Source organism: Alligator mississippiensis, chromosome 5, assembly GCF_030867095.1.
Source record: "Alligator mississippiensis isolate rAllMis1 chromosome 5, rAllMis1, whole genome shotgun sequence".
Classification (NCBI taxonomy): Eukaryota; Metazoa; Chordata; order Crocodylia; family Alligatoridae; genus Alligator; species Alligator mississippiensis.
Genome location: NC_081828.1, coordinates 199861195 through 199882121, shown reverse-complemented (window position 1 = coordinate 199882121; position 20927 = coordinate 199861195). Strand labels below are relative to the sequence as shown.

The 20927-nt window shown below is 37.7% G+C and overlaps 1 protein-coding gene across 2 annotated transcripts in view; it reads left to right on the top strand.

Annotated features, from left to right (window-relative positions):
- WDR37 (WD repeat domain 37) overlaps positions 1-20927 on the top strand; it is an 80599-nt gene that overhangs the window by 27880 nt on the left and 31792 nt on the right. For both annotated transcript variants that reach the window (XM_006258222.4, XM_014609097.3), the window contains 8 exons: positions 922-1017; positions 1221-1285; positions 7344-7479; positions 8581-8652; positions 10470-10514; positions 12311-12387; positions 18658-18895; positions 19487-19628. In XM_006258222.4, coding sequence (XP_006258284.1) covers positions 922-1017; positions 1221-1285; positions 7344-7479; positions 8581-8652; positions 10470-10514; positions 12311-12387; positions 18658-18895; positions 19487-19628 — 871 coding nt within the window. The remainder of the gene's footprint in view (positions 1-921; positions 1018-1220; positions 1286-7343; positions 7480-8580; positions 8653-10469; positions 10515-12310; positions 12388-18657; positions 18896-19486; positions 19629-20927) is intronic.

The window sequence follows — 20927 nt, the reverse complement described above, 5'->3', positions numbered from 1 at the left end:
TTTTTAGGCTAAACATTATGAATAGCAATCAGCGTGAGGAATACACCTGCAATTAAAATTTCAACCAAAGCTTTTAGTTTGAGAAAGGTGTAAACAACTGTAAACCCTGTCTTATAACCCTGTCTGGACATCCTTGACTTTCCTCGCCCAGAGCTGGCAGTAGCTATGTGGAATTTATCTGCATTCACTGAGTGCATGTTCAGTTACTGTATTACCTGTGCTACTCAACTTCAGCTAAAATTGTTATATGACATAACTGGTGAGTGGGGGGGATACTGTAATGTAGTAAAAATATATTTGTCAGTACTGTGCATGCATTTCATAAAAAGGTTCTTACTTATGAAATGAACATGCTATTTGTGTTAACACGCAGAGAAAACCTTTTGATTACACTGAACAATCATAGAACACTCAAGTGAAACTTGTTGAGTATATATCTTGTGCAAAAATCTTTTAATAAAGGTAATGTTAAGATATTTGTAGGAGTGAAAATGAGCTTTTGTTTCTATGACTTACCTTGAAAAGAAAACAGTTGTGTTTAAATTAATAGAAACATTACCATGAAATCTCTTCCTAGCTATGTAGTCACTGTAAGACTACAACGGCTTGCTGTTACTTTCTGAAGTTTGCATTGAGCTGGATCAACACAAGGATATTAATTATATTACAGTTACCTTTTAATGCTTAGACATGTGGGCTACTGAGAGAGTGACTATATTAATGATGGGCAAGGTTTGTTTGGAACCCGAGTCCAGGGTGATTTCTGTTAAGTTTAATTTGAAATATTTATAACTTGAGAGCTGCCGTTTCAAAAGCATCATAAACCACCTTTGTTGTTGACAAAAGAGATGACTTGATGCCACACCACTTTTTAAAAACCAACATATTAATCACTGGATGCATTTTTTTTTTCTATTTTAGTACGTCGAGAAATTGATACACTCAACGAACGCTTAGCAGCTGAAGGACAAACAGTCGATGGAGCTGAACTGAATAAAGGACAACTGAAAGCAAAAGGTAAGATGAGCATTAACAAATACTCACTTAGGGTTTCTGTTTTGGTTAGCTTTTCCTATAATCAGGTGAACAGAATTTATGGTCTAATTGAAGGGAATTGATACCATTTTACAAAAAAGTTAAAAGAACAAACAAACAAAAACAAACAAACAAAAAACCATATTATTTGAAATATCTTCCTTTGAATTTATTTGTCTCAACAGCCAGTCATAGTACCAGTCAGCTTTCTCAGAAATTAAAGACAACTTACAAGGCATCTACTAGCAAGGTATGAGACAAACTAAACCTCTACTTGCATCACTGTATACTCATGAGACTAATGTGGCTGTCTTCAAGTTGTGAAGTATCATGTCTTAAGCTGTATAATTCTATTCTTTAGACATGCCTGGTGAAGAACAATATCCATATTTTAGATTCAGTAATTACCTCTTCATCTCTTTCTGTAAGATGTGATTATTTTACAAAAGTTAATAAAAATTGGAGTATTGGAAGGGGAAGGATTTTGTGGCACTGTTAAATCTACAGAAGGATTAAACTATTTTCATGATGAAAGTATAGGAAGTTAAATTAATAGTGAAGTTTCAACTATGGGAATGACTTTGGGAATGACCTCTAAAACTATAATTGGAAGACTTTACAGTTGAACTGGTTTAAGCTGATTATCTACGTATTGTGGTTTTTAGCTGTGCCCTCACAGGTTTTTATTCTTACCCATATAGCATGGAGTGATTCCCAACTTTTTTTATGAGCTTTTCAGATTGGTAGCTAAGCAGCCTCTCAAAACAGTTGCCAGTGTCTTCCTATTTAATTCCCTAGTTGATGGGGTGTTGTGTTTTTCGATTTTTTTTTTTTCTTCTACCTTGTATATTTATTATTTTCCCTTTTTCTCCCTCCCTTTTCCCTTGTAACTGAGCATCTACACTGTTGCTCATTCTGCCTCAGGGTGGGGTTCCTTGGGGCTGGGCATTAAGTTTTCACAGGAGAGATGACAGCAACAGGAAGTGGTACGAGAGCCTGTTGCCTGAATACATGAACTGGTCCTATGGTTGCTTACATTATGGGCTATATGAGACCATATGAGGTAACATGTGTGTTTTACAAACTCTGTTCGCTTCTCTATCCTAACCTGGGAGAGCATGTGTGTAGTGCACATCTAGGCTCATGCATCTTTTCCACCTCTCTCCTTGTTTTTGTCTCTTGGGCTAGTTTGACAGCCCTCAAAGGGTCTGACCAGCGGGCTGGAAAGCCATTAGCCTAAGATAGTAATTAAACGCACACAATTGGACAAGAAATTCGCCTTTTCTTAAAACTTGATTTGAAGTTAACATTGTGTTTTGGAATTTAGGTAAGGAAATAATACGAGATTCAGTGGGCATTTTTTTTTTTTAAATGATGAAAAGACAAGAAGTTCAGAGATGTTTTATGATTCAGTCCAAATCTAACGAATTCATTCTTTTCTTCTCTACAGTCTTTTTGTAATTCCCTTTGTCAGATATAAATCTGCCTTGTCTTGCACAACTTACAAATCTAATAGAAAGGGAATTTATGTTGGGACTATGTACAATAAATGGTTGTCAACATTTAGAATGCTTCTCACCTTTTCAATGTGTAAATAATATGCAGTAATTCTTTATCTTTATAAAGCTGGCATTGAATACTTATTTTCTTTTGCTTGCCTGCAATGTAGCGCTCAAATTCTTTCCCAGGCAAGTCAGGTGGACCTCGCAACTTCAACGTGGGCAGCTGGGAAATATGGGGTGGAGACTCCTGGGTAACTTTTGCTTCCCAGTGTGTGTTGTGCATGCTAAGTAGGAGTGAGTGGTGGAACATGCAGAATTTATTTATTTTATTCCCCTGAGAGGGTATCATATCTGTCAACTGTGCCATGTCAGCAAACTTGACATTCGGTTATCTACACTTAATAGTAAAAGTTCATGAAGACTTCTGAATTGTGATATAAAGAGGAAAAAATGATCTGTAGTCAGGCAATATCACTTCCCATTGCTTTCTGCCAAAACAGTTACAATGGAGTTGGTGGGAGCATCTGCATTTTGAATATTTGCTTGTCTTAGTAGGAGAGACGCAAAATATTTACTCTAGCTTCTGTACAACAGAAAGTTTTGCTGAGTTAGAAGTTTAGCAAAGATTTGTGGAGTAGTGTCTGCAGGATGTGCAAGACTTCCTTTGTGCATCCCAGTTGTCTGTAGTTAAATTTTTCTTTATCCGACCTCTAGAGAAAAAAAATCTGTCTTGATGAAAAGCTCAAGTGTAGCAACAGCATGGCTACTGAACTCCTATATACGATTTACATTTAAATGCAGGGAGTGAGAGAACTAAATCACTTTAACTAAAATAGACTGTTTCAAACTCAGGACACTGAGGTAGTGCCTGGTAACCTACATTTAACACCCTATTGTATATTGCTATTGCTTGCATAATTTATGGCTTACTGACAAAGGGCTGATGACTGACTGACTCTTTGTTAGAAGACACTTCTACAAAAGCCATCATTTGTCAGTTGATATTCAGTTATCACAGATGCTGTCAGACAATTTCTATGGAATGTGAAGATGTGTTCCTTGATCTGTACTAAATGGTTTGAAAAATGTCTTATTTCACTGAAAAAATTCAATATATTCCTTCCAATCATAGAACTGATCTTTGACTGTCCTGCAGCCTTGAAAAATGCATCTTGGCAAAACACAGTGCTTATAGCAAAACCAAAAGATTTCAATTTGTTAAGCTTCTCAAAAGTGAAGGTCAAGGCATTTCAATTGCTGTATAATCACTTGCATTAGAAAAAAAAAGTCTCCTCTAGTTTTCATTTGGTGGACCCAAGGATAAAAAAAAAAAAAAAATCCAGTGGTCAGCAATTAAGATGCCAGAATTTAAGTTGGAAAGAAGATGCACATTTTTAACAGGTTAATCCACTCATGGAGCAGTTTATTAATGGATGTATGTAGCAGGTTCTTCATCATTTGGATTCTAAAAATCCAGATTGAACTGTAAAGATACCCAACCACAAAATGGTCTAGATGCAGGAATCCTTTGATTTGAAAGTTTTGTCTAGAACAGAAGCCCCCCTCAAAATACACTTGAATATTTTCTGCTTTGCCTTATGAACCTAAGAAATGGTCCACTGGATATAATTTCTTGTATGTAAATATATCTATATAAAGTTCTTAATACTAATGTTCATTTGTTTTTCCCTCTGCTGGTTTTTAAAGGAGTCAGCTGCTCAACTTTAAAAGATTTTTATGTAGTCTTGGGCCTAAGGCGGTCCCAGTGTTGTCCCCACACCTTGAAAATTAATGGGTTTTTAACATTTTGTTCTATTTCTAATTGATAAATACTAGGGGTGCACTGATAGGGATTTTTTGGTCTGATACTGATGGCCGATTTTTTTTAATCAAGCCTTTTTGGCTGATACTGATACAATTGCCAATTTATGCAGCCGGGCAGCTTGGAGAGCAGTGTCCCCCCCCTCACTGTGGGAGGGATGCTGCTCCCCACTCCCCTTCCCTCTCTCCTTGTCCCTTCCCCTACCAGACTTACCAGCCCGACACTACTCTCTGTGCTGCTGGGCTGCACTCCTGGCCACCTGCTTACTGCTCTGCGGCTGTGAGCATGCACAAGGCATTTATCGGCGACATTATCAGCCACATCAGCCAAAAAAACCCGTTTGCCAGTGCTGTCAATTTTCCTTATGTTGGTGCCGATCAAATATGGGATTGATGTATCAGTGCACCTCTGATAAATACCACTTTGAAAAAAACATGACCTGAAATATAAATCTCACAGCTGTGTAACGCAAATTAGTAAATGAAATTTCTGCAAGATGTAATTCTGCTTCTCTGAAAACGAAGGAAATCAGCTTCCTTTTCTCTATAGCTATTGGATTTTTTTTCAGGTTACAGTACATAGTTTTAGTATTGCCCCAACAGAACAAGCTTTAATAAATAAAAAGGATTTTAAGACTGATGACAAATGTCAGCTATTTCAAGCCTGGTGCATTTCCATTTACGTGACCTGATAAGTGTATGTTCTGGAAACAGTTTTCCAGAGACAGTTTAATGGCAAGCGGGGAAAAAATGTGCATGTGAACACACAGACTTGAAAAAATGAAGACAAAAATGAAATTTCCTTAGTTGATTTGTGATGACATCCTTGAGATTTAGTGTGGGGACTTGGGAGTCTTAAGGTTTGGATTTTGCTAAACAGTTGAGAGTTATGTTAGTCCCTTCTGTAATTTTAATTCTTATGTTCCACTCATACATGCCTCCATTTGTTTTATGGAGATTTTTTATGGAGATTTATATTAAAGTTGCATCCTAGGATTGTTTTCAAGTCTTTACAATCAATTTTGCAGTATGGTTGAACTAATGACCTTTGCCTCATTTTGTGAGAACTAACCCATTTCTTTTTTAATGCATCATTAAATGATTGTTGCTTCTACTGATATGAAACTGTTATGCTTATTAACCATTGAATTTTGACTTCATACAGGGTTTCATCATTACAAAACTGACATGCAAAAATCTTGGACTAATTTAATTCTCAACGTTCTCCCCAACATTTTCTTAAATCTGTCTTTTCTACAGTAATTTGAGTGTACATCTTAATGAAATGACTTTTGAAGACTGCTTTTTTGATATCAAACAGATGAATAGAACTTTGTTTTTAGTATTACTTTACAGTTAAATCTTCTAACAGAGGAAGTTCATTGTAACTGTAGTGTAGAATTAATTATTTAAAACCTATATTGCTTTCAAGTCAAAACACCGTAAATTCAAGGTTTTGACTTTTTTAGGCTCTGCTTACATAAATTTAAGCGTATGTTCATAATTCTCTTATTAAAAGTTTTCCCTCTTAAAAAGAATTTAATTAAATGTCCATTATCCTCACAGTAGTCTTGTTTAAAGGACCCTCAAAGCTGGTGAAAAATACAATATTGCATACAGTGTTGCGCCCCTTCTTTGTGTTACGCCATCTCTCTATAGACACTTACCATATTTATTCAAATCCCAGATGAGGTTCCCCCCCTCATTCAACGTGTTGTTGGGGGCGGAAGCCCCTTATCTTGGATTTGGGAGGGGAGGGAATGCAGCTGCTACAGCTCTGACTCCGGCCTTGACCTAGGTTCAGCATTAGAGCCAGAGCTATAGCAGCTGCCTGCTTGCCTCCCCCTTCCCCCAATGCTTACCATCAAGTGCAGCTCCAGCCCCATTCAGCAGCAGTGCCAGCAGCTCTGGGGGCTGCAGTGGGGACAGAGGCTTCAGCAGGCAGTGAGTAGAAGCTGTGGGCAGAGGCTGCAGAAGCTGCTAGGGAAATGGAGCAGAGGAAGCGGGGCACAGGCACTGTTGGCAGTGTAAGCAGCAGGGGGGGACAAAGAGTAGGGGGGCAAGGAGCAGAGGTAGAGGTTAAGCTGCCTGCTGCTCAGTGCCCCTGATGCTGGCTGCTTTCCTCATGGTAGCAGTTGGCGGGGGGGCGGGTAGGTTTAAGATGACACGCCAATAATTAAATCCTGTACATGGAAAATTATAATAAATTTATAAATATTCCATGTATAGAATCTAATGATTGGGGGGTTGTCTTAGTTTTGGTTTTTTGATGTTTGTTAGCTTGCATAAATACTAATTTGGATTTAATAAAAGAAAAATAATTTCCCCTGCCAATGCTGTGTCTGAAGTTATGTACTTAGCAAGTGGTTCGGATGGTTTGAAACTTATTTATGCCGGTAGGGCTGGTTTATGCTTGTAGGTTAATTCTTAGGCATAGAACATAGATGTTTTTTGCAGTTTTTAAGAAAGTAGTGCCACTTAATTTTTTTTACGTAGACATGTTTCCAGATTGTGACCAGCTCTTCATGGTATATAGGAAAACAATAACTTTCTGAAGACATACAGTTCAAATGAGACATCACAATGCAGGTTGTCTCCCAGCCTTCAGACACTTAACTCTTGTGGGAAAGGAGGGAAAGGAAATTTCTCATGGTCTAGGCCCTCCTGTCAGACCAAATGGAAAGACCATGTACTGTGCCTGTGCAACATCACTGAGTTTCATGGGATTGCACTTTCATAACCCTGGAGTTTGTCCCATTTTCTTTAGAGAACGTGAGCTTATTTTTATTCAAAACTTTTATTTTCCTGCAGTTAGAGAGATTGACAAATGATAATAAGAAAAATGTTAGACCTTCATTGTTTGTGGGTTGTTTTTTTTTTTAATTAAAAGGGGAAAGTCTAGTGTTATGTTAGCAAAAGTAATTTGGGCAGTAAGTACCTAACATCTGCACATTGATATGAAAAACATATTGGTCTCTCTTTTAGATTGTATCCAGTTTCAAAACTACAACATCAAGGGCAATATGTCAATTGGTGAAGGAGTATGTTGGCCACAGGGATGGTATTTGGGATGTCAGTGTCACGAAAACTCAGCCAGTGGTGTTGGGAACTGCATCTGCTGGTAATATTTTGTGTGTTTTAACTCCAGTAACTATCAAAATATCTGAATAGAGTTCAAATGAATTGTCTGAATAAATCTAAAGCATACATAAAAGCTAAATTACACTGCGTATAAGAGAATTTCTTACTGGATTTCTTAAATCTTATTTTGATGTACTTTATTTACTTAAATTTATTTCTGTTAGTTGTATAGGCTTATCAGTAAAACATTTTTAAGGAGGTTTGGTAGATTCAAAACCCTTGAGGGAATCTTCATAATCCACCCCCAAAGATCTTTTTGGTTTGAGTGCAGCTCAAGCATCCTTGTTGAGTCTCTTAAATCATTTGAGTTTTGAGACCCTGAAGTATAGTCATAATCCATTTACAAATTATGGCTAGCCAGCATACCTTGGCAGGAATTTTGATGGTTCCTCTTGAGTGGGGGTTGAAAGATGGGGTGTCTTTCTTACTTTAGAGGGCTTTCACCTAGTATACCATAGTATACTACCCACTGCTTATGTATGTATAGTTACAATAGGAGGAAATGACATGGTTGTGTAGCAGAATCAGATACTGCTGTGGCTGAATTTTTTCTTTTTGTTCCCAGGAGATGCAAAAGATGTAGTTGTCACAGTTTACATACACTAAATATGTATGGCCTCTTAGCTGTATAGTTTAAAAACACACTTAGTTACTAATGCTGTCTTAAGGGCTTGAAATAGTCAAAGGATCTGTAAAGACCAGAATTTGAGAACTTTAGAAATTCTTTCATTAGAGGGAACAGATACTATAGCCCATTGGTTTAATTTAAATAGTATTAGCAACACCAGCATCACTTTCCAACAAATCTTTATCTTGGACAAGCATTTGGGAAAGTGAAGCTTTTCTATCTCTAGATTGGATAGTGTGTTCTATTTTTTGTAACTGGGGCTACATTTTTAGTTGTAGTAATTGGAAACTTTAAAATGTACATTTCTTTTAACATAAGAACTACTTCTAGAAAAACAGACTTATTCTACAGTTTCCTTTTAGTGATAATTATACTGTACTCTAAGAGGTCAAAATTATTTTTCAGAATAATAATGAAAAAATGTTTACATATATTTCTGTTTTACCTTTGTAGATCATACTGCTATGCTGTGGAGCATAGAAACTGGGAAGTGCCTTGTCAAGTATGTAGGGCATGTTGGATCAGGTAAGGATGCACAAGAACAAAGTTAATAACATTTTTGTAGGGGGGGAAAGTGTATACACCTATTAAGATTTCTATAATGCCTTCAGTCTATTAGGCAGCAATATTAATAAACTCCTTGTAAAGCTCCTCCTAAGTTTTATTATGCTGAAAATATTTTCTAATATACTGTTCTTTTAAGTAAGTTTTAATGTGTCTCTGTAAATGTTTAATGTATAATAAATTGTAATGCACAAAACTACATTGAAAAATAATAAATCTGTAAAAACGCAGTACTCCCTGGCCTTGTTCTCTGAAGTTGTTGAAACATTTTCACTGAATTTTTTTGATGGGGGAAAGTCGATCAGAGCAGACATCTTGCATGAAAATCTGAGCCCAAACAGTTTCAAAGAATTCAGAACTGTTGAGTGAAGCTTCTAAGAAGTCAAACTTAAGCAACTGAAAGCACGATTCTGTGCTGGCTTCTTTGGTATATAACTCCTTAAATGTATTGTATGATTGTGATCATAAATAAAATTGAGTAATACCCTTTTTTTTAGGACCTCTTTAATTACTAAATGTGCTTTCAGATATTTCAAGCCCGTTGTCATCTTAATAGGGATACAGTAATCTTTGTAAAATCAGCCTGAAAGTCTCAGTCAGTTTATTTGCATGCAGATACTCATTTTTAAGTGGCTTATTGGATAAATGTGAAAGCGGTAACAGTTCTGTGTGGTTTTAATAAAATAATTGTATATAGTTTATATACAGAAAACCACATAATGCTTAAGTTCCTAAATTGTCTTAACTCATAAAGATATAAGAATTGTATTGCTTAACTTATACATGAAGAGTATACTACAGAATGTACCAATTACTGCTCTTAAGCAGTATGTTCCCCTGTGGAATTAGTCTTGTATGAAAAATTTGAGAGTTACCTTTCTAAATTTATTAGAGAAGTCAAGAACTATATAGAATTATTTTCCTTAATGTTATATTTTTTTAAAATATCTTCATCTTAATAATATTTAGTCTAAGTGACAGTACTTTTATAGAAAGGTGTTTTATAAGGGATACATATGGACACTAAAGAAATGTAAAATGTGTAGTATAAAAAGTTTGAGTGCTATGTAAATTTCAAGTGTTAGTCTATAACGTCTGGAGGACTCTCTTCGTATTGTACTTCACTCTTTGTAAGTCTGTTACAGGACTCTGTCATAGCATAGATATGTTCTAGTTCCATGAGGCTTCACCAGCAATTATTAGAAAAAAGTTTTTTCATTGAAATCCTTTAGAAAACAGCTCTCCACCGGGGCCTTAAGGGAAAACTAAATCGATTGTGAATTAAATTACATATTCCTTGCTAAAGCATAATTGAAAAATAGAAACGCCTAGCATCAGGAAACGTTTGTTGATATAATGTAAATGCTTTCATTGTTTTAGGCATAGAAATAGAGATAGAACCTTACAGAATTTTCCCAGAAGGTGAAAAAAGTTAAATCTGTTAAGTTAATCTGTAAGAAAGCCAGAAGTTACTCCCTTAGCTTGTTCATACCATATAACATTAAAATTTTCTTTTAGATCCAGGAAGTAGTTTTATTAAAAAGTCCTTGCTGTTCTTGTAATCATCTTGGTGCATAAATTGCAGACTTGGTTTATGTGCCTTTAAGACACTGATTTAACATATGTATATGAAACTAATATTAAATTAACCTATAGAATTATTACTCCACTGCTTCTTAGTTCTTAAAATTGTAAACATTTATAAAGTGATTTTTGCCTTAACAGACCTTTTGTGCTCTGATTTTATTGGCCTAAAACTTGATTTTTATCTTGCACAGTAAATTCCGTAAAGTTCCATCCATCAGAGCAAGTAGCTCTCACAGGTACGTACAGTTTTTATTTAACTAAAATTATTTAGTCAAACCTAAATAACAAAATACATGCAATCTTCTTGCTATAACGAGCCATAATAATAACCTTTGCTCAGTGGCAGAATCTTTTTTTGATGTTGTACCTTCCATTTTATGTCCTTTTCTATCTCTGTTTTGTTCAGATTTAGTTAATTCTTTGGTGCAGGGCCGTTCTCTTCTGTGCTGGGAAACACCATGCACTCAGATGCTCATATTATGTTATTATATAACTTTTTTAATTTTAATTTTTTTCCAAGTAACAAGATTCTAATGATATCTTTTGACACAGAAAAATGAGACTTCACAAGGAGGGGTTCTGTCTGTTATAGTGACAACTATGTCCCTATGAACTTATGACAGTTCATGACTACTTTCGTAAAGGGAAGGACATCATCAGTGCAGCCTTGTGATAGAAATCGGTTGCAATGTGATTTTTATGGTCCAGCAGCTAAAGTGCTAGCTTTGGGATTCAAGCCAGAATTAAATTGTTTTTAATTTTAAGTTTTTCTTACAAGTCATTTCTGAGATGCAAGCCTCTGAAAAATAGCCAATCCTCAATTTTGAAAATTTTCAAAGTTTATTCTCTAGCAGGAGTGAAATAATACAACTTTAAAAAGGCAGAATATTGAAGCTAGAAATCATTAGATTTTTACATCAACTTTAAGTGTTGCTTTGCTTTTACCACCTCCTTCATCTAACAGTTCTGCATGGGATTATAAACCACTATAATTATAGACACAAGAATACTCTAGATCAGGGGTCAGCAACCTTTTCGGGCAGTGGAACTGGCACTTGCAACCCGGCTGTTGCCAGGAGCTGCTGGTCCCCTGATTTTGGATCAGTCTTCAGTCATTTACAGACTCACCAATGACTTTCCTATTTACTAGGAAGATTGTCACCCTTGTATTGAGAGGCTGCCACCACATAAAGATAAATTAGTATTACTAATTCAGTTACCACACAAAGATTTAGATTTTCTTCATATAACAAGTAATGAGTTTAAGTTCAAAATATAATTTTACATTTGGTTGTTTGGATTTCTCTGTACATCTGTGGTAGAAAAAATCCTCGCTTGAAGGGGAACTTGCTTTTTCTAAAAATCCTGATAATACGAAGTACCATTTAACAATATCAAATCTCATGTGAGTGTGTTAGTATAGTGTAGTAAGGAGACTGTTATATACAGTAAAATCCCTATTATCCAGCACGAGTGGGGAATGCTGGGTGCTGGTTACATAAAAATTCCAGTTACTTGAAGCAGATAACACGGTGGGGGGGGGAGGAAGGGGAGGAATGGAGTGGCGGCAGTCGCATGTGGGGGTGGGGCTGGTGGCTGCTGCACGTGGAGCAGCGGCAGCACTGGGTGGTGGCAGCCACCATGTGCCAGCTTTCCCTGCCCCCTCCCCCATGACCAGTCAGCCGCCTGGAAATTCTGGTTAATAAGAGTATTCCGGCTTGTAGAATGCCTCATAACAGGGATTTTACTGTATACAGTATTTTCGATGGAAAATTTTCACCGAAGAAACTTAATGTTTTCATTTTGCAAGTAATTAAGTTGGATGACTTCTCCCATTTTACCTAATGAATCATGAGCTCAACAATATTGAAGCATGGAAAACAGTTATTTTGTGATTTACCAAAATGGTGATTAACAATATTTGGTAGTTGGTTTTTTTTTAATGAGTTAAGCAACACTGCCAAAATGTATAAAAAATCAAAACTTGTGTATTACGTTTATGGAAACATACTTATCCAGTCTCTCTCTACAGCGTCTGGAGACCAGACAGCTCACATCTGGAGATACATGGTTCAGTTGCCCACGCCTCAGCCAACTGCAGACTGCAATGTAAGCAGTAAACTGACTGAGAATAAACTGTTCTTGGGATAGCTTCATCTGATTTAGCTGTTGTGACATATGGAAATGCTCATCATTAATTAAAGGGACTCTGAGATTTGGCCCAAATTCTAGATTTAAAAAATTCTTTTACAAAGTTCTAAATTTAATTAATTTTCATATAGTATTCCTCTATATTTCCAAGCCATACCTTACCGAACTGAATCTGAAACTTCAAGTTTAATTGGGTGAATGAAGAATTGCCTAAGTTAGCAATATTCAAGTACATATGCTATATAAGACGAGCTTTTATTCCCCCTAGCCAACAGGGGAAGGGGGGAACCCCTTGTCTTACATTTGCATACAAGGAAACCTCACTAAATACATTATCTATGACTTAAGCTACTGTCAGAGCAGCACCAACTATGAAGTTAATTAAATGTAGCCAGCACTAAGCACAAACCTATAAAACATGTATACCAAACATTGGGGCAAACATAATGATGGAAATCTTTTTACATAACAAAAAATAAAATAATGTCCCAGGTCAAATTAGCCAGCTCAAATCCAAATCTGTTTGAATCATTCAGGAACCATATGTGACCCTGATACTAGCAAGTATCCTCCACCCCAGCCTGGGAATTCAGATACTTCCAAATCCTTTGGCAGGCATCCTATATGCAAGCCCAGAGGCTTGGGGTTTGGATGCCCACAAGTTTTCCTTGCTCTCAGCCTTACGGCTGCAGGAGCAAGCTAGGAAGGAGCCTCTCATTTCCATAAAGTCTATGTGTAGCTGAGACCCTCCCACTGGAAGCTGGCTAGTGGGAAGCTAACTATGAAGCTCTCGTATGGAGTCCTGTCCGCAAGCAGACAAGGGCGGAATCCTCCACTAAATGTTGCCGTTTTAATTGTATCGCCTTGGTAAGGGTACTTCCCCTGCCAGAGATGTGAACGTATCACAAGGACAGGTTAGTGTAAGATATGGGGTAGTGCCCATTGTGCTCAGTCCCCTTCACTGCTGACTCTTTTTTTAAAGTCATGGGGAGCCACCACATTGAATACATCTCAACTTCCTCTTCATTCCCACAGCTGAGCTGCACCTTTATTTTCCATTTCCAATGAGTCCTGTTTTTTAACCACCTTAAATGTCTGTCAGATATCACCGAATGGGGCTCCAAACAGTTCACCCAGAGTCCCCCTGTTGCATATGATTAGTGTGGCCCCACCCTTCGTGAGATGGAGCCAGACCAGGTTAATCTGTGCCATGTTTCCATGTAATAGATATGGTATACCTTTTTAGGCTAAGATGCAGCAGCTGCCATGTAAAACAAATTAGCCTGTTACTGTGTGAATAATATACTGGTGTCCTCTTTCATTGTATGAGATCATCACCCACCTTGTTACAAAGAAGGCCAACAACACTCTGGGCTGCCTTAGTAGGATTGTTGGCAGCATATCAAAGGAAGTGATTATTCCCCTCTATTCAGCACTAGTGAGGCCACATATGGGGTCCTGTGTCCAGTTTCGGTTCCTCCCCTCTCCTCCCGACGCACAGAATGGATGTGGACAAATTGGAGAGAGTCCAGTGGAGGGCAGCAAAATGGTTAGGGGGTGCTGAGGAAACTGGGCCTGTTTAGTCTGGAAAAGAGAAGGCGGGGGAGTTTAATAGCAACCTTCAACTACCTGAAGGGGGGGTTCCAAAGAGAAAGGAGCTAGACTTCTAAGTAATGACAGATGACAGAACAGGGGAGCAGTGGTCTCAAGTTGCATCAGTGACAGTTTAGGTTAGATATTAGGAAAAAACTTTTTCACAAAGAGAGTAGAAAAAAACCCATATATATTAAACACATTTTTCTTCTTGACAGAGGATGTAAATGTGTTTTCATGGGTAGATCAGTGTATGCAGAAAGACAGAAGCAACTGCATTCACCAGAATCAGATTCTTATTGCATTTTTACATGTGCTTTGGGAGGGGCTTTAGGGGGGCACTTTAAGTAGCATGCTGTGCTAATTAAAAGCACCCGAATATCCCATGTATCAGCATTCTCCATGTTGAAAAATGATGGCTGGCTGCTCATCGATCAAGCTTTAGTTCCAAGTGCCCTGCTGCCATTTTCCAGTGTGGGGAAGCTGATACACGTGATGCTAGAGTTTGCTGGAGCATGTTTATTTCCATGCTCCAGCAGATTCAAATAATCAAGTAATGGGTAGTGGTACACTGGCTGGCACAGCATCTGAATGGGAGTTGAGGGTCACAATCGACTGGAAGATGAACATGAGCCAGCAGTGCTATGAGGTTGCCAGCATGGCAAATAGAACTCTGGTGTGCATCAGCCTATGTGTTGCCAATAGATCGAAGGAGGCGAGTTTCAGCTCCCTGTAAGCTGTGTGGTGTGTGTGGCCACACAGGTGTGCCTGACAGCACGGCGTGAGTACACCTGCATGACCATACATGCAGCGCAGCTTACAGAGACCACTGGTGCTTCTCCCTCTCTGTTTGTCGGTGAGGCCACAGCTGGAGTACTGTGTCCAGTTTTTGGCACCGCATTTCAGGAAGCATGTGGATAAGCTTGAGAGGGTACAGAGAAGGGCCACCCATATGATTAGGGCCCTGGGGGATAGGTCCTATGAGAGACTCTGGGAACTGGGCCTGTTCAGTCTGAATAAGAGAAGACTGAGAGGTGACTTGATAGCCACCTACAAGTACTTTAGGGGTGAGCATCAAGATCTAGGCGAACAACTCTTCAGGAAGGCACCTCAAGAGAGGACAAGGACCAGTGGGCACAAGCTAAAAGAGGGAAAATTTAGGTGGGACATAAGAAAAAACTTTTTTCTCTAAGGGTTGCTAGAATCTGGAACATATTCCCAGCAGCAATGGTGCTGTCTCTGTCCTTGGAGATGTTCAAAATGAGGCTGGATAAGCACCTTGTTGTGCTTGTTTGAGCCCAATAACTTCCTGCCCATGGCAGGGGACTGGACTTGATGATCTTGCTGGCCCCTTCTGGTCCTTCAATTCTATGATTCTGTGATTTAAGTGTTCTCCAAAGTGCTGGATTTCCAGTGCCAACTCCCTGCACATCTATAGGGGCCTTTGGCTTCTACACCGTGGACAAATTAACTTCTGTACCTCTCAGCTGCAAAAGGAAATCACCACTTTATGACCACATTCAGGTGCTAAGAGGAGCATTTGTTCAGTTATTTTAAAATAAAAAGTGCTAAATCCAGGTATATGATTGAATACCACCAAACCTTTTCACTCAGTTTGGTATTAACTTTTTACATCCCTTGTCCCAACTAAACTTGGAGACCTCCCCTCAGTAAATAAAATGTCCCTGATAACTTAAAAGGATTTTTACATTTGTATGAGAAATAATTACTAAGTGGTTTGAAATAGTGGTTCATCTGAAAATGAAAGGTTGCAGTGGAAATACTGACAATGCTAACAGCATATCTATTCACTACTTAAATCACTTATTAGCTGGCTTCTAAGCTTTGCCTCTCCTGCCTGGAATTTGGGAAGATTTGTTTGTCTTAATATCTTTTTTTATTGGACAAACTTTGTAGTTGGGAGAGATGTTAGGCAGCCTTTCAGGCACACAATACACTTCATATCTGGGAAAGAAGCAAATGGAGCCTAAGCTAAATGCCAGGTAGAATAATTGTTTTTGTTTAACCCTATTATGTAAATGAAAGTGATCATTTAAAAACGATAGTGGGCAGTAAACCTGTGGAGCAAAGAGAAGTTGTTAGAAGTAATTACAGATCAAATAAAGAACTGTTGAAATAGATAAACCTAATTATGTAAAAGAATAAGACCATTCAAAAGAGAAGAGGACATTTAGCAGCTGTGACCCAGATAGCTTAACAGAGGAGCAGCTAAATTATGAGCCATAAAATTATTGCCTAATTAAAGTCCCTGCTTCTTGGTGTCCCTTAAAGTGATGATTTTTTGTTCCCAGGCTCATTATCTTAAAATATTGCATAGGTTTTCCTTAAGGAAAAGTACTGTGAAGGTTGTTTGTGAAAAGTGTTCTTCCAGTGGTTGCTCATGAATGGGTGTTTCTCCTCTTCCTTTGAGTGTTTGTTCTGGTGTGTAAGGCTGACTTCGTTTCACCCATGTAGTTTCTATAAGGGCATTTGGTGCAGTGGATGAGGGGATCAAGTTTTGTGTAAAGATGTGGTGGATAGTTTTGTTGTGAGGTGTCTTGAGTCCAGTGACTGGAGATGTCTTGGTAGGTTTTGCATTTGTTGTTTAGTCTGTTGGTGTTTGATCAGTAGAGTTCATTTCTGATTAATTTGGTGAGGTTGGGGGGATTGTTTGAAAGCCAATAGTTTTTAGAGGTGGTTGGAGAATATTTTTTTTCAAGGTATGATTTAATTCAAGTGCAAGTTTCTAATACCTGGTATAAAGATCCTTTCTTTATGGTAGAGGGTGGCAAGTGACAATTTGGGGGTAAGAGGTTGTGCTAGGTATTCAGGAGGCTTGTTCAAAGATGAAGTTTTATTTTCTTGTGGAGCTTTTGTGTTGGGTGCCAGCAATTTATAGGTAAGTAAAGTGGGTGTCAAGCACATCAGATGTGGTAGTATCTGAGGGTGCCTAGACACGTGCAGTGAGGTTGCTCCGACATGCTGTAATTGCAGCATATTGGAGCAGGTTCGATTAATTGAGTCAGCTGGAGCTGTGGTAACTACTGCGCTCCAGCAGACTCCAGCATCATGTGTATCAGTGTCCCTGAACTTGAAAAATGGTGGTGAGGGCGCCTTTAAAGCTCGTTTGACGAATTTTAGTTAAAGCACCCCCACCCCCATTTTTTTAGTGCGGGGACAATGATACAAGTGATGCTCCAGGAGCTTTATTTAGAGCAGCTTCTTAACTTCTTTAATTAAAGCCTCCTCCCCTACATGCACGTGCATGCGCGCACACACACGCGCACACACCTTGAGCACTTGTATAAACTCCCTGAGGGTCTGGCTATAGATTATTGTTGTCTTGGTGTATTCAGATTAATATTTGTAGAAAAAAGTGTGACGCTCTTACCTTGTAGAGATAAATGTATGCGATTGTTAATAGAGTGCTATTCTGGGTATGTATAATTGTGTCTAGAAATTTTAATGTTAGCGTAAGAGTATTCCAGAGAGAATTTGATGGAGAGGATTTTGACGGAGAGGTGGTAATTGTTGATTTTCACTGCAGCTTCAGTTAATAAATCCAGGTGCTCTGTCTAAATCGGGGGTTCCCATACTGTGGTATGTGTAACTTTGTGGGTACACAAGACATCTCAGGGGGTACACAGGAGAAATTATGTAATGGATTTAATTTTCACTATAATAATAATTGGCATTTAAGGGGTTAAAACATGGTGTAAGCAGTTAGGTGTACACGGGCAGCTGGTAAACCTGGAAGGGGGTATACTCAATAAGAAAAAGTGCAAACCTCTGGTCTAGATGATGTCATTCATATATTGTAGATAATGTCATCTTGTATCCACAGCAGGCTTGGTACAATTTTATAAGGACTTTTAGTTTTCAAGATGGCTCATGAATAGGCTGACACACTAGAGGACAATATTTGTTGTTCATGATTATGACTAGTTTGAAGGAAGTGTAGGTTGTTGAAAGGTGTCCAATAAAAAGAGTGATCCAATAAAAAAATATTACCAAATGGATCTTGCTTCTTGCTTTTTCCCTGGATCATTATGGCCACCGTCAGGTACTACAGTGTATTAAGACATTTAGGTATGATTTATAGAGCCATGTTTCATAGCACCTTCTTGCTTTTGTTTAATTGATTGTAAATGAATTTAAACATTACTAGCTTATTTCTATGTTTTTTACTGAGATAAGAAAATGCTTCAAAAGATATTGCCAACTTTGAAGAGTTAAAGTTTTAAAATGTTACAGGATTTTTCCTGGATAATTGCCATTTTGGATTTGGTATTAAGAATGTGTTTGGAGGATACTAAGGATGGATAACAGTCTGCCAAAAAATTAAAGGTGTAACGATGAGACTAATTACCTTAAGAATTTATTGGCTAGTGATAATTAAGACCACAAATCCAGTCTGAGGGGATTCATAAACTTTACTAAAGAATAGCATGCTACATAGCTTTGACGTTATTTTCCTGCTGCCATAAGTCTCTGATAACAGAAGCTTGATTATAGTAGGGTAGATTCTTCAGTATTAAGAATAGATGGTTTCTTCAAAAAAGAAAAAACAGTTAAGTACAACTTATCATTAATATATGAACCAATCACTCATATTTGTACTCTTGAAATTAACAGCAAATATCTGGGGAAGATGAAATTGAGTTCTCAGATAAAGATGAACCTGATGGAGATGGAGATGCTTCCAGTGACTGTCCAACTATACGAGCTCCCTTAACATCTCTTAAAAGCCATCAGGGAGTGGTTATAGCAGCTGACTGGTTGGTTGGAGGGAAGCAAGCTGTAACAGCTTCATGGGATAGGACAGCAAACCTGTATGAAGTGGAGACATCAGAACTTGTTCATTCTCTGACAGGTATCTTTCTCTTTTGTTCTCACGAAATTTTTTTAACTTTTAACTGATTTCCTTTGTGATAGTTTGTTACTTGCAAACATTTCTGGCTTTTCTGGATAAGTAACATCCTTTTGAGGGCTGAAAGAAACTTAATAAAGCTGTTGCAAGAAATGTGAATTAATATGGCACCAAAGTTCATAAGATGTTAGTCCTGCAAATGCTGTAGATATGAGAATCATGTGATGTTTGTGGGACTTTATGCTACACAACTGAGGGGTAGTATTGAAATGGAAAGCAGTATTTTTCTCAGCATTTTTCTGAGCAATGGCTTTGCTTTTTGTTGTAATGGTGGCACATTCAATAGCAGTAACTTATGGCCGGTTTAATGTTCATATGAAATAAGAGTTATTAAACTGACTTTCAGAGCTCTAATCCTCTGCAAGGGCAGTAAGATGAGTAGAATCCAGTGTGTCATTTTCTATGGGGTTTTTTTTTTTTGCTTTTTTGGTTTTTTGCAGAAATTGTGTCCAATCAGCATTTCATTCCAGATGTTTGTGGGAATGAAAAGTCTTGCATTTTCGTTACCTTATATGTTCTCATCTGTGGTTGTAGGGCATGACCAAGAGCTAACACATTGTTGTACACATCCCACCCAACGTCTTGTGGTGACTTCATCACGTGATACAACCTTCCGTCTGTGGGATTTCAGAGATCCTTCTATCCATTCTGTGAATGTCTTTCAGGGCCACACAGAGTAAGTGACAGTTGTTTCATAGGCTTTTACATATTCAGAAGGGATAAATGTATTCCGTTAATAATCTTTTGCAAAGGGTTCTTTGCCTTGGTGCTTCTGAGGTTAAGTTCTTCCTTATATTGTTTTAAGAGACTTGGTCTCTCACTAAAATCCCTCACTATACTCCCTCAGGTGCACTTTGTGGTGTTTTAAATACCAAAACAACACTGAGGACGCTTAATTGTGTTACTTGCAGTAAGTATTAGTAAGTAGCTGAAACTTTGTACAATTAAACTTTAAAAGATCTTGTAAGGAAAGTTATGTTTTGGTTTAGGAACCATATTATACCATATTGTTCATTGAAACAAATTTCTTTTCTCCCTAACTGTGGAATAAAGATGACGTATAGAGAACTCCAACAAAACAAAGGAAAAGCATGTTTAATTCTCTATACTGTCTTGTTTAGACTATTTTTCCTTTTTACATGTATTTTGTGTGTAAATGAATAGCATGTAAATATAGATGCGGATCAGCTGTACCTGTTGAAAAGGACTTGTATTTTACGTTGACTCTATATTTGCATGCTTTAAGATTTCTTGCTAATCTGCTGACGTTACAGAAGCTATATAACTGTGAGAATATCTTAATATAGTAGCAAGATGTACAGCAAGATGTACAGTAAGCAGTAGAAAAACTGTTGTTTATTTCCCAGACTCAATAGTTTTGAAGGTTTAGAAACTTACATGAAAGCTTGAATACCAGGAGGCTGTTTCTTGCTCTTCTTTTTTTCATGACGAAGTGAGAACTAACTTTTTTTTTAAAATCAGTTTCCCTTCATTAACAATTAGAAATTTCCATTTTAGCTTCACCAAACTTTTAACTTGCCTGATAACTGGGTTTGAGTGTTCACTTTTCCTCTCCCAGCTCTCAGATCAACCTTATGTGAAGAATGGAACCTCCACAACTGATGATGAGTATAAATGTATTGTAGTTAACTGTTTACCAAACTCTGTCCTAATAGCAGAGTTGGCTGAAACAGGTCTGTTGCCATTTAAATTGTTTTCTTTGAACAGGAGGAGTTACACCTGTATTTAATGCTCATGCATCCTTTGTAATTTAGTGCTCACAAATTATGTGAGATCTGAAACGGCTGTTTATTGTGAGCAATTTTAGCTCAATTAAGGACTCTAAATTAGGGAAACAGGCTCTAATTATTAACCAACATCAGATACTCCAAGAAGTGCATTTTAGAACCCTCTACCCTTCAAAATAAACCCATATATGGATGGTTAAATAACATTCATACTATTTTCCAGACAA